We start from the raw sequence: 18,335 nt of genomic DNA, 5'->3' as shown, positions 1-18,335 counted from the left end.
AATGTAAAGTAGTGGGAATTTATGCTTTATCCACCTAGTTTTCCCTTTAAAGAGCTTATTTTAATGTTGTTGTAGTCTTTATTGATAATTGCTACTATTACTGTGGTATTTTTGAAAATAAAAACCGAAATATTCTGTAAAATTGGCTGCAGTTGCAGTGAAACAATGTTATGAAACATCTGATATCACAATGATTCCATTAAACAAAAAGAAACCTAATAACTGGGCGTACACACTGTATGTGTGCTCATGAAGGCCCTCGTGGTTTAGACTCCTCCTCCTCACACATTCGGTCTTTCATTGGTTGACCTAGTGGGGTTGGCATGGAAACACAGAATGAAGCATGCTAAATTAGGTTCTAAAGAAGCTCATCGTCTCTCCAGAGGCAGAAACAGACACAAACACATGCAACTATAGAAAGCCTGGGTGCATTCTTGGTGCTTTAATTTGTTTAACATAATTGGGGCAAAGGGGTCGGGTTTAAAGATGGCGAGACACACACATGACCTATAAACAAAGGTTGCAACTTATGCTGAATAGGTTGGAAGTTTATTTCAGCACTTAAGGTTGTAACATTATCACTTATAGGCATGAAGGCCGCGTTGCTCAGGAATCATGTGAATACATGTTGACAACAGGCAGCATTCACTGAATCCGTTTCAGCTTCCTCTGTAATAACTGGAGAAATCGTATTCACACCAGCAATCTTCTGAACTGGAGAGCATAATGTCAGTGATCACACTGTGGCACAATATGAGTTCTTATTAGGAGTTTGATCCCTGCTCTATAGGGCATTATTATACATGTACAATCTGTTTAGGCCCATTGTTTAAACATTGTAAACCCAGAATGCAGGTGTTACCAAGATGCAAACATGTGTTGTGACAGGGCCTGAGGGGTAAACTGTTCTCTTCTCAGGAAGTTGGTTTAGCCCTCTGTAGCATGTATCAGCACCTGATGTGGTGAAATCCTCGTGTTGTTCTCCGGCAAATGATGGTCCTATTCTCAGCTTGCAGCCTCTGGCTTCATGAAGCAAACAGAAGTCTTCTTGTGTCACCTCTGCAATCCTCTTCTGTTTTTTTCAAATCAAAGAGACTTTTTCTTTGTATTTCTGACATCTCTTAATATTGCCCTGTGACTCGGATCAGTTTCTCATCCTTAACTTAATCTTTAAACCTCACCACTTGTAGCTATTTGTTAGTGTGCAGCATTGTAAATCGGATGAGATTAGTTTCTGTTGAAATACTCAGATGCTTGGCCTTATCTGAAGTGATATTAGATACTTTTCCTCAGTCTTTGAGGAGTGATTCATTAGTTCCATTTGACACCAAGAATAGCAATGACACACATTCCCAAACCCTTTTACTGATAATAAGGTATGCATGTTAAGCATTTTCCCTTGCAGCTGATTGGCTGGACTCTGCTAACATTCATGTGCTTACTATTCAGGTCAGTGAGCTTGGAGTGTGGATGATGCTGGAACGATGTTCCTGTGAGGGCAGTCTGAGCCTAGAGGGTAATAAGATGGTGAGTAATACAGAGCCAGTAACTAATTTATAAGCTCTCATATTTCCCTGTAAACTGAAGCAATATAGAAAACAATGCATACTTAAACAGATTTCATCTTGCTAAGTACTCGTGTTGTTTTATTGATTACATAAGAAACAGGACAACATAGATGAGTCTCTACACAGAGATATTATTCTCATCTGAGTATAACTGAGATTAGGATAAAGATGTGCCAGTGTACGAGCTGGAGATCCGATCTCACCACCCGCTCGGTTTCGTCTAAATGTCCACAATGTCCATTCATAATGGCTACTGTCCAGTTCGCTGCAAAGAGTCATTTCCTCTCCACCCTCCAAACAACAGTCCGTCCAACCATGCAGTGAGATGCAATAAGGTTACATATGAGAAGGCGCTGTACAGTCCATTATCGTGTGCAAAAATTAATGGCACATTATCTGCTACATAGATCCAGAGATAGGTGTGGAATGTAAATTTGGTTGTTGCATTAATTTATAGCGCTCCTGCGGTACATTTCCTGATATAAATAAAAGGTAAAGAGACTGGTTTTCATCAAGCGACTTGCTGGGAAGAAAGACAAAAAAGACTTTAGCTTTCCTGGAAAAAGTGGGAGTAACAAAAGTTAAAAGTACTGTAGAAAAGACTGAATAAATTCTGAGTCTGTAGGAAAAGCACCCTTAAAAAGGCACTCGCCCCTGTTGTGTATGTGTATGACGGTGCTCCCAGGTGTCCTTTTAACTCGCTTATCCTTTGTTACCGATGCTGCTGGGTGTTCAGGTGTGACCTTCGAACCTTTCCTGAGTGCGTGTCCAGTTGGCTCAGCACCAAAGAGCCGGGCTGCCGCTCCAGCTCCCTGTGGAGATGTTTTGTGCTTGAGTGCTATCAGCTGTCTTGACTCTTTGCTGATGTTGTAGTGAAGCCAAGAGATGAGAGAATTACAATCTAGAAATTTTGATTTAAAAAGCGTGGTGTTGGAAAAAGAAACGTTGCAGTCAGAGCCTTGATTTGTGTCATTAACCGAGTCAGTCCCTTGTTTTACTTCTTTATCTGGGTGCTGCCACCTGTAGCAGCAGGTTTATTTCCAGCCCTGCGGACAGGGACCTTGGATACAGGGATCTTGGTGCGAGGCGGGTCTTTAGCCTGAGAGATGTGGGAGGCAGCGTGAGGCTGTGTGCCGTGCTTCACGGGGATCTTTGAGTCACGCGCTGAACTGGTGAGAACTTTTGGTTGTTGAGGCTGCTGACTCTCCTCCTGGGTGTGTTTCGAGGTGGGCACATTTGCCTCAACGGCATTGATTTTATCTCTGCTCCCTGCATCATGTGAGGAGAAATGGGGCCTCTCTTCTTGCACAGGCGTAGGTGGGTCCCTGCGTGGTTCATCATTAACATTTTGGCTCTCCCGGACGGGTATTTTGCCCACTCGTCCTCCTCCAACTACAGGTATTTTGCTAAGCCCTGACGCTTTGACCTGCGGTGGCCTCTTTTCTTTGGAGGGCTCCTGGACGCTTGTTTGTGACTCATTATATAGTTCTTTTGTTTTGAATGGCAAAGCTTGACTTCCATGTGCACCTGTGCCATCTGGACCAGGAAACTGATGGTCCACTATTGTCTGACCACTCTCCCTCATCTTAATAGAGGATTGAGCCTCATTTGGCCGAGCGGCAGGGGGAGAGGGAGGAGAAGTGACAGGGAAAGGGGCCGTGGTAGGTGCAGGATAGGTTTTAGGCTGAGAAATCGGGATGTGAGCAGGGGCAGGGGCAGCTTTGGATACAGAAATGGGGACAGGAACAGGGGCAGGAGGATCCACAGACGCTGATACTGGCATCTGAGCAGGAACAGCAGGGGTTTTCGATGCTGATACTGAGATGGGAGCAGGGACGGGACAGTCTTTAGCGTGAGTAGCTTGCATTTTAACAGGATCTTTAGTTATAGAAACTGGAACCTCAGCAGGGGTGGGAGTGGCTTTAGACTGAAAACCTTCCATTTGAGTTGGAGCAGGAAGGTCTTTAGATTGAGAGATCTGACCTAAAGCAGGTGGTGTTGGGAATGCTGTGGAAACAGAATGAGTCGTGGCGCCTGAAAGTGATGTGATAGTAGGCGGCATCTTATCAAAAGAGATTGGTGCTGTAGTAGGTTTAGTGATGGGAGGAATCTTATCTAAAGAAGCTGAAAATGAAGGTGGGACAGATGCTGGGCTGGGTTGGGTTTTGTTTGTGGCAGCTGAGGTTGAAGAAGGGCCAGGATCTGAAACAGTTACAAGTGAGAGAGGCGTTTTGTTTAGGTTCAGTGGGGAAGGGGTGATGGTAGGTGCGGATAGGGCCAAAGATGCCGTGCCTGGGGCTGTAATCGACGGGGACACTGTTGTCGTCTTTGAGGGAATAACCGGTGCAAGAATGGAGGACTTAGCTGTAATTGCACTGGTTGTTGATACTGATTCGGGGGCTTTAGATTCCTCAGGAACTAAACTTTGAGGAGGTTTGTAGGAAGTAGATTTTTGCTGATTGAAATCAATAATCGAATCCAGTTTAACGGGAGGTGGTTGGGTAGCAGGGATGACAGGGCTATGGGACACTGGTGGAGGTTTAGCTGATGCAGGAGGTGAAGAAGCTCGAGGACTAGGTTTACTTACGGAAGCAATATTTTGAGGAGACGATCTGATCTCTGAAGCCAGTTTGCTAGCTGAAGAGGTAAGAGTTGGGCTAACTGAAGGAGCCTTGACCAAAGTGGACAGTGTGTCCAGAGGAGCTGTGATAGCAGCAGAGGTGGAGCTCGCTGTGGACTGAATTGTCTTTGAAACAGCGGACATTACTCGAGGTGAAAAGCTAGTTAACGTCGCAGGATAATTTGAGGGCTTTGCTGCAGTGGGAGCAGGAGTTAGATTAATTTTAATGCTGGTTGAAGGGTCAGAAGTTTGAGAAGAGTCTGAACTCAGTTTGACTGAGTGAGAAGTCAAAGTGTGAGATTTGGTGAATGATGTGAGGGTGGCGCTTGGCTTGGTAATGTCAGAAGTTGGGACAGCTGCAGAGGGGGGTTTTGCTCTAGCAGCAGTGCTGACAGCTGTGGAGATCGGTGGGGAGGAGATGACGGGTTTGGAGAAAAGAGAACTGGATGATGGTGTCACATCAGTTACTACAGCACCGATAGCATTGCTGGCTTTTCCCCACTCCGCTTCCACGTCAGCCATGATGTCTCCACCCCCTGAGATTGAGTCAAAGGTCAAGAGAGAGGAGATGTCTGCCAGCAAGGAGCTCAGGCTTTTATCACCGGGTGCCAGTGGTGGTTCAGGGGTGGGCAAAGGAGGCACATTAGCTGTACTCACGTTGGCTGCTGTCACTTGGAGGGCTTCTGCCTCTGATGGGGACGTGGATGCACTGTCGGGAGTTGGGAAACTCTTGACCGGCTCACAGCTCTCCGTCTCCAGGCTGTCCAGTGAGCGGGGCTGGCATTTCGGTGTGAGGGTGAGGTCCTCTTTTATGATTTCCACGCTGTTGGCTCGGGATGACATGAGAAGTGGGCTCGGAGGGGCTTCCTCTTTGTCGTCTTTATCTTTTGATCGGAGCTTAACGTTGCCAAACAGGCCTTTCAGCCCACGGCGCTGGCGACCCACTGGCTGGGACACAGTGTGGACCCGGCGGTCCCCCACTCCCCTCCGGCCTCCCCGCAGCAGTGAAAGGAAGCTGAGGGACTTAGCTGAACTCACCGAAGAGACGGACATGCGAGCAGGGGCGGCTGCCAGAACTCCATCTTCTCCGAGAGTCTCGTCCTCTGCCTGCTCCGCCTCTCCTCGACTCGCCTCCTGTCCCTTTTCCTTTTCCGCCTCCTGCTCAGAATCTGCTGCAGGAGCCTCAGATAACCCATCCACGGTTTTGCTTTTGGTAACAGGTGACTTGTTGTTTCCATCTCCTTTGTTTCTGATAGAAAAAATGTTACCTGGCTTGCGCTTGCCAAACAGCTTGAATCCTTTCCTGATTTTTCCACTTGGCTGGGATTCATTTGGTGGGGGGTCCATGTTTTCCGTTTGTACATCCATCTTTTCTCCGATTCTCCCTTTCTCTGTATCCTTTTGTCTCTTGCTGCAGTTATTATTCCCAAACCTGTGGATGGACCATTTATATCCAAAGCTTTATCTTCGCTTGTGGCCGTGTTCTGCCTCCTCTGCTCTTAGTACGTTTCTTTATCAGTTCCCTGTATCCCTCCCTCTGCCTATCTTTCACATCCAGCCCTTTCTCCTCTATGTCTCCCATGGAAGCCCCTCCCCTTTGCCTCTGTTTTTCTTTTTTTTTTTGTCTGGCTGCTCTCCCTGGTTGCCATAGCAACTGAGGAGCTAAGCAGCTTTCGTCAGCAATGCAGAGCCAGGGGCTGTCATCAAGCCATCCTGACCACAGCTTTCTCTTCTTCTCTGTCTGATGACTGTGTTTACATAAACTGCAAAGACAAATGCTCCATTAATATGTTCAAATTGGAATTCTGACTGATCTGGCGTTTCATAAACATCTCATCCAGATTAATGGAGTTTGTGTCCTACTAACATCCAACGTATTACAGCATCATACCTTTACTCATTCCGCTCTGCTGGAATAAAAATGCAGTTTGTTGTAGTTTCCATAAAGAGCGACACTTTACACTTTAATTACATTAAAATTTGGAGATAATTAGCATATTGAACTACAGATTTTGTCTGTATGTGCAGTTTTTTCCTCATTTTTTTAATTATCCATATTTCTTCAAAAAGCATAATTTATTTAATAAAGTATTAACAGACAATAAGAAGGGTAATTGTTGATGTTCTCTAAAAAAAACTAATTTGAAGCAGTTAGACTTATTGTGACTTATTGCTAACGACTGATAATAATTACATATGTGTTAATAAATAAACAGTTTTCTGTCAACAGAAGGCATATTTCTTTATTTCTTTATCATTATTATTTAATACCCGTGATGTTTTATTGAATGAAATGACGGTATATGTTTCCTTTTTTAATATGATTTATTTGTCATGTGACTATAGAGGAAGGAACTTGTTTTGTTTGTTTTTTTCTTCTTTTTTTCCCCAAACTACCAAGTGGCAGATAAGACGGAACCAGTGCGCGCCCCCGTGGCTGTGTTAAGAAATGCATGTGGCGCAGCTCTGCGATCTCGGTCTCAAAATAAAGCTGCTGTCTCATCCGCATGTATTCCCAAGCCCTAATAAGTCTGTGTAAGTGGGTCAGCAGCCCTTGAAAAAAGCATTGCTAAGAAGACACAGCAGTTTGTTTAGTGGTGTTGCAGAGGCTGTGAAGGATAAGGCTAAGGAGAGGAATGGGGATTTGGAAAAAAATAAAGTCTCTCAGAATCAGATGCCTTTTGTGTCTTGTACGAATGCAAACGATGTACATCCTTCTGTTACTGGCAGCTGAGGCAGGAAAAGGAAAACAAGATTTAAGATTCATGTCTTCTAAATGGTAACTGTAAGTAAAAACAAAACATCCAATATGTGAACTGAGAATGTCTTATATTCAAAAAAATATTAATTTCTTAAGAAAAGTACGTTATTATATACATAAATATAGGATTTTAAAAAAGCGTTTACAATTATTTCGGAGGCTTTTATTTTTAATGTCCTTACCGGAAGTGATATCTTATTGCGTAGCTGCTAGCTTGACAGCCTCTTTGCATTTCTCTATACTTCCCTCTGGTGGTCAAAAGCTTTAACTACACCCTAAAAGTCAATATGAACATTGAAAATTGGGAAATCTTTATAAAATGAGGTTTTATGATGGAATATTTGGTTAAGATTATGAATTCTGGAGTTTTACCACAGCTTACATTTCTTATAATTACTACAGTTTATCCAGTCTTTATATTGTGAGCAGGGCGTTTATGCCCTCTAGTGGCCACAAATGATATCTACAGAAAAAGATAAAGCTAAAGATATTATAAATGACTAGCACTTCCTGTGGTACCTTTCAAAATAAACTGCTATTAACACACCTCATATAAAGCTATTTGATCTGATAACAGCGGAGACTTGTTTTACTTACGAGTGACTAAATGTAAATTAATATTGCTTAGATGTTGTCCATGAACTGATCTGTCAGATTAAAAAATGTCTTCGGAGAAGGCGAGCTGTCCTTCCGGATCTGAGCGTATGAACGGATTCATGAGTTTGGTCCATCTCAAGAGGAGCTGCTGAGGTTTCATATGAATCAGTTCCCGTTAGTTTTGGTCCATTTGGTCTGCAGACCTGCCTGTTCTCACATTAACTCTACAAATGTTGTGCTCGTATTAAACTCACTGCTGTTTCTGTTTTGTTCTCTGATGTTTGCAGCAAATAAGTGTAATTTAACTGAAGTTCAGCGGCAGACAGACAGGATTTAAGAAAGAGTGTTTGCTCAGCTGTTGGAGCTGTCAGCTGTTTGAAGATTTGGTGACTGAAACATTTTGATGCTTAACTCTCAAAGTAAAGAGCCAAATCCTCTCAGACCCGATAGTTCAGGATGACAGAAAGAATCTTGGTGTTGCAGAGTTTTTGGGTTCAAAACCTCACAAGGTGCAGATATTTTAGGAAAGGAAAAGCAGAGTCATTATGACTGAGAGCTCCTGTAATTTTGTCAAAGCCACCAAGAATGAAAGATTACTAATACTATGCAAGGGTTAAATCCTGTCTGTCTGCCGTTGAACTTCAGTAAAATTACACTTATTTGCTGCAAACATCAGAGAACAAAACATAAATGAAATGCTCTCAGAAAGAAGTCTACCTGTTTGCTTCAACAACTCTTTAGTGCTTCACAACAGCACCTCAGCTGTGTGGTCATGTTGCACAAGCTGCTGGAGATCAGTTTGGGAGGTTTCAGGGACCAGGTTCAAGTCTTTTCCAGGTTCCTCTCAATTTTTCTCACTCTTCAAATTTTGAAACCAACAAGTCAGAGACTTCATCTGGATACAGAGCAGGAGACAGAACAGTCCCAACCCAACACCAAGCAGCTGAACTAACCAAAGACAGTCCATGAGCAAAGCTGCTTCACAGGAAACATGTTGGAACAGTAAAATATAGAGTCTGTGGTCGTCAGTTTCAGGTAAAAAGTGCCAAGAAAGCAGCACAAACCAGTAGAGCCGTAACTCAGAGGCTCAATAAACTGCTTTGGGCCTCGGAGCTCATAGGTTCAAGTCCTGTGAGCTTAAATAGTTTAAATGTCTTCAGCTTTTAGAGGCCAAAGGAAAGAGTGAAACAGCTTTAAGGTGGAAAGTCTCTGATTTAATGGCTCAAACTGTTACTGAGCAGCTTTTAGTTTGTGAAGATGAGGGATCAAAGCTCTTAAAGGAAGAAACTCTGCAGCTCAGCATCCAAACAGAAGGATGGAAGCAGCTCAGAAAGGAGGCTGAAGCTGTGGTTTGGTGGTTCAGGCGGATATGGAGCAGCTTCTGGAAGCAGAGGGAGGGGGTTCAACTCCTGGGGATGGCTTTTATAAAAGGAGGCAGGTTGTTCAGCTCAGAGTCGACTGGGCTTTTGGAAGCCAAAATAAAAAGAGAAACTTTAGGATTCAACCTTTCAGTGAGGAGCTGAACAGCTCAGGCTGTTGGGTGAAAGCTTTGAGCCTCTGAGACGTGGAAACTATGATCTCAGGACTTTTAAAGTTCAGCAAAGATGCTCAGAAAGAGCAGCTCAGGATGATGGGATGCTGCCTGGAGTTGGACTCATCATGGGTTCAATTCCCTCCTATGGTCTGTGGACTTCCAGCTTTCATTCTTTAAGGAAACTAATCATCATTTCTTTCAGGGACAGAGGCCAACAATCACAGTAAGGTTTGTGTGATGCTGCTGAAGGGCAGATAGCTCAGACTGATAAAACAGGAGCTGCTGTTTGGGAGAGTTTAGGATCAAAGCCCACAGCTGCAAAGATGGACTTCAACTTTGGAGGCTCTGAGAATTTTACAGTCCAACAGCTGGAATGAAAACTTAAAAGTGCTCCCAGAACATCTCCACAGGCCGAGAGGAGTCGTGGCGTGATGGAGATGTTGGTGACCATCAGCTGCCAGTGGAGGAGACCCTAGTTCGAGTCCTGCCTGTGGAAATGTGGAGCTGTTGGAGAAGAAGATGGCAGTGAAGAGGAGGACGCAAAGGGGGCCGAGGGGCCCCCGAGGTTCCCAGAGGTAGAAGCAGGGGGTTATGTTAACATTTTCCTGATAGCAACATATTTTTTTATTTGTTATCTTTTATAAAATGTATTATATTATCTACTTTACAGTCAGTACTGTAATAGTGTATAGGTATAGTAAAAGTATAGCAGTTTATAGGTATAGGTGTTATATAATAATAAATATGAAGTAAATCAAAAAAATTTTAAAAAATATATGTTGCTATCAGGAAAGTTTTAACATAACCCCCTGCTTCTACCTCTGGGAACCTCGGGGGCCCCTCGGCCCCCTTTCCGTCCTCCTCTTCACCGCCATCTTCTTCTCCAACAGCTCCACACTTCCACAGGCAGGACTCGAACCAGGGTCTCCTCCACTGGCAGCTGATGGTCACCAACATCTCCATCACGCCACGACTCATCTCGGCTGTGGAGATGTTCTGGGAGCACTTTTAAGTTTTCATTCCAGCTGTTGGACTGTAAAATTCTCAGAGCCTCCAAAGTTGAAGTCCATCTTTGCAGCTGTGGGCTTTGATCCTAAACTCTCCCAAACAGCAGCTCCTGTTTTATCAGTCTGAGCTATCTGCCCTTCAGCAGCATCACACAAACCTTACTGTGATTGTTGGCCTCTGTCCCTGAAAGAAATGATGATTAGTTTCCTTAAAGAATGAAAGCTGGAAGTCCACAGACCATAGGAGGGAATTGAACCCATGATGAGTCCAACTCCAGGCAGCATCCCATCATCCTGAGCTGCTCTTTCTGAGCATCTTTGCTGAACTTTAAAAGTCCTGAGATCATAGTTTCCACGTCTCAGAGGCTCAAAGCTTTCACCCAACAGCCTGAGCTGTTCAGCTCCTCACTGAAAGGTTGAATCCTAAAGTTTCTCTTTTTATTTTGGCTTCCAAAAGCCCAGTCGACTCTGAGCTGAACAACCTGCCTCCTTTTATAAAAGCCATCCCCAGGAGTTGAACCCCCTCCCTCTGCTTCCAGAAGCTGCTCCATATCCGCCTGAACCACCAAACCACAGCTTCAGCCTCCTTTCTGAGCTGCTTCCATCCTTCTGTTTGGATGCTGAGCTGCAGAGTTTCTTCCTTTAAGAGCTTTGATCCCTCATCTTCACAAACTAAAAGCTGCTCAGTAACAGTTTGAGCCATTAAATCAGAGACTTTCCACCTTAAAGCTTTTCACTCTTTCCTTTGGCCTCTAAAAACTGGAGACATTTAAACTCTTTAAGCTCACAGGACTTGAACCTATGAGCTCCGAGTCCCAAAGCAGTTTATTGAGCCTCTGAGTTACGACTCTGCTGGTTTGTGCTGCTTTTTTGGCACTTTTTACCTGAAACTGACGACCACAGACTCTATATTTTAGTGTTCCAACATGTTTCCTGTGAAGCAGCTTTGCTCATGGACTGTCTTTGGTTTGTTCAGCTGCTTGGTGTTGGGTTGGGACTGTTCTGTCTCCTGCTCTGTATCCAGATGAAGTCTCTGACTTGTTGGTTTTAAAGTTTGAAGAAAATTGAGAGGAACCTGGAAAAGACTTGAACTTGTTCCCTCTGCCTTCCCAGCTGATATCTAACAGCCAGAGCTGTTCTTCCTGACAGAAGTTTGGTCTTTCTTGAAGCTTTTGTCTCTCTTTTTTTAAATTTTGGCCTTCAAAAATGGAACCTGGTCCCTGAAACCTCCCAAACTGATCTCCAGCAGCTTGTGTTTCATGACCACACAGCTGAGGTGCTGTTGTGAAGCACTAAAGAGTTGTTGAAGCAAACAGGTGAACTTCTTTCTGAGAGCATTTCACTCTTTCTTTCATTCTTGGGGGCTTTGACAAAATTACAGGAGCTCTCAGTCATAACGACTCTGCTTTTCCTTTCCTAAAATATCTTCACCTTGTGAGGTTTTGAACCCAAAAACTCTGCAACACCAAGATTCTTTCTGCCATCCTGAACTATCTGGTCTGAGAGGGTTTAGCTCTTTACTTTGAGAGTTAAGCATGAAAATGTTTCAGTCACCAAATCTTCAAACAGCTGACAGCTCCAACAGCCTGAGCAAACACTCTTTCTTAAATCCTGTGTCTGTCTGCCGCTGAACTTCAGTTAAATTACACTTATTTGCTGCAAACATCAGAGAACAAAACAGAAACAGCAGTGAGTTTAATACGAGCACAACATTTGTAGAGTTAATGTGAGCACAGGCAGGTCTGCAGACCAAATGGACCAAAACTAACGGGAACTGATTCATATGAAACCTCAGCAGCTCCTCTTGAGATGGACCAAACTCATGAATCCGTTCATACGCTCAGATCCGGAAGGACAGCTCGCCTTCTCCGAAGACATTTTTTAATCTGACAGATCAGTTCATGGACAACATCTCAGCAATATTAATTTACATTTAGTCACTCGTAAGTAAAGCAAGTCTCCGCTGTTATCAGATCAAATAGCTTTATATGAGGTGTGTTAATAGTTTATTTTGAAAGGTACTATCGGAAGTGACAGTTATTTATAATATTTCCAGCTTTATCTTTTTCTGTAGATACCATTTGTGGCCACTAGAGGGCAGAAACGCCCTGCTCACAATATAAAGACTGAATCTGTAGACTTCAGCTGGTTGCCTTCATCATATGAACAAAATGACTTTATAACAAACAGATTTCACTTCATTTCAGACACAACGGGACAACAATTCTTGTAGAGAAGTTTCATCCTTCAAGGTTTTACCAGTTACTCTGCAGGTTTGAAACTGGTCCTACTTTCTTTCTTTCTATCTATCTATCTATCTATCTATCTATCTATCTATCTATCTATCTATCTATCTATCTATCTATCTATCTATCTATCTATCTATCTATCTATCTATCTATCTATCTATCTATCTATCTATCTATCTATCTATCTATCTATCTAAGAAACGTAAGCTCTGGTTTCTATCATAAAACCTCATTTTATAAAGATTTCCCACATTTCAATGTTCATACTGACTTTTATGGTGCAGTTACAGTTTATGGCCACCAGAGGGAAGTATAGAGACAAATGCCAAGAGGCTGTCAAGCTAGCAGCTACGCAATAAGATATCACTTCCGGTAAGGACATTAAAAATAAAAGCCTCCGAAATAATTGTAAACGCTTTTTTAAAATCCTATATTTATGTATATAATAACGTACTTTTCTTAAGAAATGTAAAAGTTTTGGAATATAAGATATTTCCAGTTCACATATTGGATGTTGGTTGTTTTGTTTTTACTTGCAGTTGTCATTTAGAAGACATGAATCTTAAATCTTTTTCACTCCAGATTCGCTCAGATCCTCAAGGACAGCTCGTCTTCCCCGAAGACATTTTTTTAATCTGACAGTTCAGTTACTGTAGGGTCTCTGAGATAAATGTAACGTTGAAGCGCATGAAGGTGTCATGAAGGTGGCGTCACTAAACTGAAGAAACGGATAACACGGAAAAAATAAAAACCAGGGGAAAGTAGTCCAAACATGGCCTTTGTGTCGGTAGAAGATGTGAATAAGCCCAGTAACAGAAGGATGTAAATGGGTTACATTCATACAAGACACCAAAAGGCATCTGATTCTGAGAAACTTTATTTATTCTAAATCCCACTTCCTCTCCTGAGCTGCCTCGGCCTGTTCCTCCTGTTCCTCAGGGTTAAGGCGCCCCATGAGCGGCGATCAAACAGGCTTTAAACAGTGGAAACCATTTGGGTGACCACACACATGACCACAACTTCTGTATCCCCATTCAAAAAGGGCAAGTTGTCCCTGGAAAAACCACAGGGAAGGATGCTGGCCCCTCAGCCCAGTCCTAGTTCCTTCTTTTGGCCCCATCTCTCTGGTAAGTTGCACCTTTTAGGCTGATTGACTGAAAACAACACAAAGGTGGCTGAAATAAAACTAAACCTTTAAAACTACAGATTTTCCATGCCGTTTTCTATGGTTACTACTAAATTCTTAATCCGACCCATAGATGCATCAGTGAACAGCAGCGCCATCTGCTGGACGGTGCTTTGTGGATCACGAGCTATTTGTTTGTGGATCTGTGCGGAGAAAATGTCTAAAAAATCCGAGCGTGTGATTGGCGATCCGCAGATGCTGAGACACGGTTCACAAACAGAAATTTTCAGTTTTATAAATGGAAAATTATATATTTACAAATACACACATATTTGTAAAAACCAACACACAAGTTACAAATAGGAAGTTTGTATTTGAGGACAGCAAAACACGTGCGCAACTCAAGTCACCCTCTGTGCATTTGCAGTTATTTTTGAGACAAACTTAAGCCCATTGGAGCTATTGTAGCAGGGATGGTCCAAAGGGATTTGTTGTAAGTATGAAGTGATACAATAGAGAGAAAAGATGTTCTTTGATGTTATATGAAGGTCCATGTGACCCGTGTACTGTAAATACTAAATGCAATACTAACCAACTAAATAAACTGTTTCATTCCTACTTTACTACAAAGAAAATCAAATGTCATTTTAGATCACGCTGACATCTCCTTTTCAGACGCACGTAGAGGCACATGACTGAAAATAAATAGGTGTTTTTCTTGACTTTTCCGGGCAAATGTAAACCTGTATTCTATCTGCATTTTCTGTCAAATAGATAAGAAATCTAAAGCTGGCAAGTCCCTACAATAAACACCTGTGAGTAGCATTAAATAGATTTACTCACTGGTTCGTTCAAGATTAAGTTCTGAACATGAAGTTCTTTTTGAACTGCTGAGCAGTCACAATAAAGCAGTTTTTTTTTTGCCAAACAAGCTGTTTCCTGCATTTGTGCCCAGCTGTCTTAACCAGAAGTGACTAAATTCTTACTGTAGATCTGGCAAAAGAAAGAAAGAAAACATCCCTTTGCTTAGCGGAGTAATTTAGGGATATCTGTAGCTAACATTTCTACTCCAGTACAACAGAATTACATTTTAATGGGTTTTTTTACATAAAGTAGCAATTTTGATTAACCTTAAGTTTACCAATATTGACAAATAAAAGCAAATGTCGTGTGAAATGTACAAAAAAAGAGAGAATAATAAGTTACCCAAGTAGTACTCAGATAAATAAGAAATGATGTCTTCACACTTAAATGAGGTAACGTATTATAAGACACTGAAGCGTGATTATTTGACATCTTAAACATGTTACAGAACAGCGTTGGCGTTCTCCGTCTTCTTTCTTCAGACGTCGTGCTCGGGGAGAGCAGCCTCCAGGTCGGCCTCGTTGTTCTTCTCATTGTCATGTGCCTCGGTGGGAAGTGTTTCATATGTGCGCCGGTACAAAAACCGAGTGTACAGACTAATGATGAACATCTCCATGATCATAATCTGCTGACTTAACACTGCAGGACAGACACAGGGACGAAAATGTCAAGGTTAATCATCTCAGCTCACACATCACCGGCTTATGCTCAGACACTCGGAGGGAGATGTTTCTTACGGGATCCACGAGCTTGAGAGGAGAAGGGAGGGGAACAGGCTATGGTTCCATCTAAAGCCAGGATGTTGATGATCGATGTCTGCAGCTGGCTCAGTACAAGTATTAGCTAAAGACAAAAATAAAAAAGCAATTGATCAGTTGCAGGAAACAGTCAAAGTCCAGTTCCAGAAAAAGTTGGGATGCTGCGTGAAATGGGAATAGAAACAGAATGAAGTGGCCTGCAAGTCCTGCAAGTAATTTGAGCTTTTACATGACTTAATATGAACATAAAAAACACTATTATTACCTTGAGAAAGCCTCCATGCCCTAATAAGTTCAAGGTTAGACTACTGCAAGGTGCTTTATGTTCCCAGACTTCTCTCAGTCGCCTTCAACTTGTGCAAAACGCTGCTTCCCTTCTTCTAACCAACACTAACAGACCTGTGCACATCACTCCTGTTCTTAACTCCCTTCATTGGCTTCCTGTCCTTTATAGAACTGATTTTAAACTTTTAAAGTTTGTTTTTAAAGCTCTTAACGGCCTCACCCCATCGTATTTATCTGAGCTTTTAACTGTCCGTAACCCTGGCAGAGCTCTGAGGTCAACAAATCAACTTTAGCTGGAAGTGTTCAGGTCAAAATACAAGCTCTGGGGTGACCCCAGGCTCTGGAATAAGCCCCCCCCCCCCCCCCCCCCCCGAGATGCATCTTATTTCTGACCCGGGCCTTTTTATCTTATCTTATTCAATTTTGCAGTATTTTATCGCTTTTACTGTTATTTTATTGCTTTTTACTTATTCTTTTCTTTATTTATTATCTGATGTAAAGCACTTTGGTACCGAAATGGATTGTTGTAAAGGGCTGTATAAATAAATCACATTTACATATTCCCTACACTAACACTCCACCTTAAACTCGTGTTTTTGCCCCAGTTGGTAGAAACCAGCCTGTAGCACGTGGCACCGGAGGCTGGCTCACCTCTCCAGGTGGAGACTCACCTGGTACATGGCGTACTTTGGTATAATGCGAAGGCTGCGCAGCAAGCTGTTGCTGTTCATGAAAACGATGGCAACAGGCCAAAGGGAGAGGATTATGAGGACACCGATGAATGGATTGATCCAAATGGCCGGACTAGTTATCCCTGTCTATAAAAGAGCAAAAAAACACATTTTTGTTATGCTTTTTTAATCTTTCGTACAATCAGATACTGACGGGAGCATTTTAAACACTTACATCAGCGGCGTCATAGTTGCCGTTTGTCCAGAGTATTATTGAAAGAATAGAGAGAAATGTTTTTAGGATGGCATACTGCAGAGCACCTAACTTCAGCAGGAATAACAGGAATCTGAATAATTGCAGTGCAGAGAAACACAACATGAGTGTGGACAGTCAGAACATGGCGTGAAACACAGAAAGAGAGATCTCATCAACTCAAATGAACGTGGGAGAGTGTACCGTGACATGGGAACGCGGGGTAAACACGGGCAGCAGCAGCAGCAGGGTCCTGTGCTGATCTTAAAGGTTTTACCAGAAAACCGCTCCAGAAACGCTCTGGAGCCTCCCAACTCCTCCACCAACAGAATCAAGACCTTGTACACCACAACTGCGAAGTAACTGCAGAGAGAAAGAGAGCTCGTTCACAACTAATGCATCAATCGCAGGCTGTACTTAGATTTTACCAGTAAAAGACAGAGCAGCTCCTGATATCTGAGGATGAGCTGAAAACACTGATAAAAATGTGTGAATGAATCACATCAAATGAGAAAAAGAAAAGAAATATTCACATTTTGGTTTGTTTTTGGACACATTTCAAATGAAACTGTACCTATTATGAAATAAAAAAGTAAGTACACCCACACTTTGTCCACTCAGAGGCTCCAGGAATGAGTGAAAAACAGCAGAAGTACGAAAAATGTTGAAATATTGAGACGTACATGTGAGAAAAACCTTGAATATTGTGCGACTGGAGGAGTTTTGTTTGGAAAAGCAGTGTTTCAACAAGGTGATGACAGTTACAACCCACTCACAGAACAACCTTTACTGTTATCAATATAAACAGGATGAATGTATTTCAGCTTTATGTGTTTCACGCAGGATCAAATGCTGACTGGTTAGAAAGAAGCTTTCCATTTCCCATGTGGCCTGAGCTTTAAACTCTGCGTGTAATGATTCATCGAGCAGTTAAACTGTAGCATAACCCTCACTGTAAAGTAAGACCCACACGTGTTTAAAGCTTTCTTACACTGCGATCATTTAGCTGATGTTAAAGTAACAAGAAACACTTAAAGTATCCTTTGTTTGTGCATTAATTCAGGTGCAGAAAACACACCAGTTGGATGTCATGTCTGTGATTATGACGGCCCGGGGAACCCACATCCCAAAGCAGGCCATGGTGGCAATCACCTGAAACAGAGGAATACAGTTTGTGCACAAACGTGTAGCTGCAACATCTGTATTACTTTAGTGTTTAGATGCTTTTTAAGCTACGTTTTATTCAGTCAGTGATGATTTATCTCTGTTTTTCTATCAGCAGTAGTTCATAACTCCGGGGGACGCCCGAATGCTTACGGGTGCGGCACCACTTATCCAAATGATGGTCGTCTTCTTGGGATAGGGCAGTTTTTTATAAATGTAGGCGCACTGCTCCAGGTACAGCAGCAGGGATATACCGGACATGAAGGTGAGCATGGAGTAGAGGATCATTCCAAACACATCCATCTCTGTTAACAGAAGAGTGGAAACAGAGTCCAGTTTGTTTAACAAAAGACTCACAGACTTTCTGTGAGCTGATAAGGACACTTTATCAGTAAGTAGGGTACAATAATGTGGGCTCACTTACGCTTTATCACATCGAGAGCGAGCGGAGGCTCCTGTAAACAAGCCGGATCGATGGTGCCGTTGTATTGTTCCTCCATGACGAGCGGGTCTTCCACTTGTAAACTTCTCTAATAAACTCTAATAAACGGTTTAAAAACAACTTGTCTGTAAATATAAAGCTAAATACACTGCAGTGTGTCCCTGTGGGTTCAAGTGGCAGATCCAACTGCAAGTGCACTTCAGAGTTGAGACGACTCCAGTGGAATGAAGGTGGGATGACAGCCTTCAGGTTTACGAGAGCACATCACTAACTCCTGCTCATTCATTCACAGACTTAAGTCAAAGTAATTAAAGAAACGCCAAGGTCAGAGTTTTAGTTGAAAGGGTAACATGGAGAGAGTGTCAGAGAGGTGAACTTTGACAGGGTGTGTTGTTCTGTTTCCTATAAATATAAGAGGGTATAAAAAGATAAAGGA

At 42.6% G+C, this 18,335-nt stretch overlaps 2 protein-coding genes across 2 annotated transcripts; both read right to left on the bottom strand.

Annotated features, from left to right (window-relative positions):
- Positions 1–523: 523 nt before the first annotated feature.
- On the bottom strand, positions 524–5,882 carry LOC140280228 (uncharacterized). The gene has a single exon (XM_072375529.1). The coding sequence runs from the start codon at positions 5,554–5,556 to the stop codon at positions 2,563–2,565; it is 2,994 nt and encodes a 997-aa protein (XP_072231630.1). The 5' UTR covers positions 5,557–5,882; the 3' UTR covers positions 524–2,562.
- An 8,922-nt stretch (positions 5,883–14,804) lies between these two features.
- LOC140280041 (organic solute transporter subunit alpha-like) lies at positions 14,805–17,969 on the bottom strand. The gene is made up of 8 exons (XM_072375295.1): positions 17,882–17,969; positions 17,611–17,762; positions 17,372–17,445; positions 16,498–16,656; positions 16,272–16,387; positions 16,041–16,183; positions 15,064–15,169; positions 14,805–14,965 (listed from the first exon to the last, which is right to left on the bottom strand). The coding sequence occupies exons 1-8, from the start codon at positions 17,955–17,957 to the stop codon at positions 14,805–14,807; spliced, it is 987 nt and encodes a 328-aa protein (XP_072231396.1). The 5' UTR covers positions 17,958–17,969.
- Positions 17,970–18,335: the final 366 nt, after the last annotated feature.

The sequence above is a fragment of the Leuresthes tenuis genome, unplaced genomic scaffold (genome assembly GCF_036924035.1).
Source record: "Leuresthes tenuis unplaced genomic scaffold, fLeuTen1.0.hap1 SCAF_21, whole genome shotgun sequence".
NCBI classification, from domain to species: domain Eukaryota; kingdom Metazoa; phylum Chordata; class Actinopteri; order Atheriniformes; family Atherinopsidae; genus Leuresthes; species Leuresthes tenuis.
Note: the sequence above shows the minus strand (reverse complement) of the source record. Positions and strands in the feature narration are given on the sequence as shown.

What these genes read in the sequence shown, in the direction of transcription:
- LOC140280228 (XM_072375529.1), bottom strand. Translation starts at nt 5,556, where the DNA reads ATGGATGTACAAACGGAAAACATGGACCCCCCACCAAATGAATCCCAG.
- LOC140280041 (XM_072375295.1), bottom strand. Translation starts at nt 17,957, where the DNA reads ATGGAGGAACAATACAACGGCACCATCGATCCGGCTTGTTTACAGGAG. An exon ending in CGCTCTCGATGTGATAAAGC is followed by an intron (nt 17,763 to 17,881) that starts GTAAGTGAGCCC and finishes TTCTGTTAACAG; the next exon opens with AGATGGATGTGTTTGGAATG. An exon ending in CAAAGTACGCCATGTACCAG is followed by an intron (nt 15,170 to 16,040) that starts GTGAGTCTCCAC and finishes TTTTGTCTTTAG; the next exon opens with CTAATACTTGTACTGAGCCA.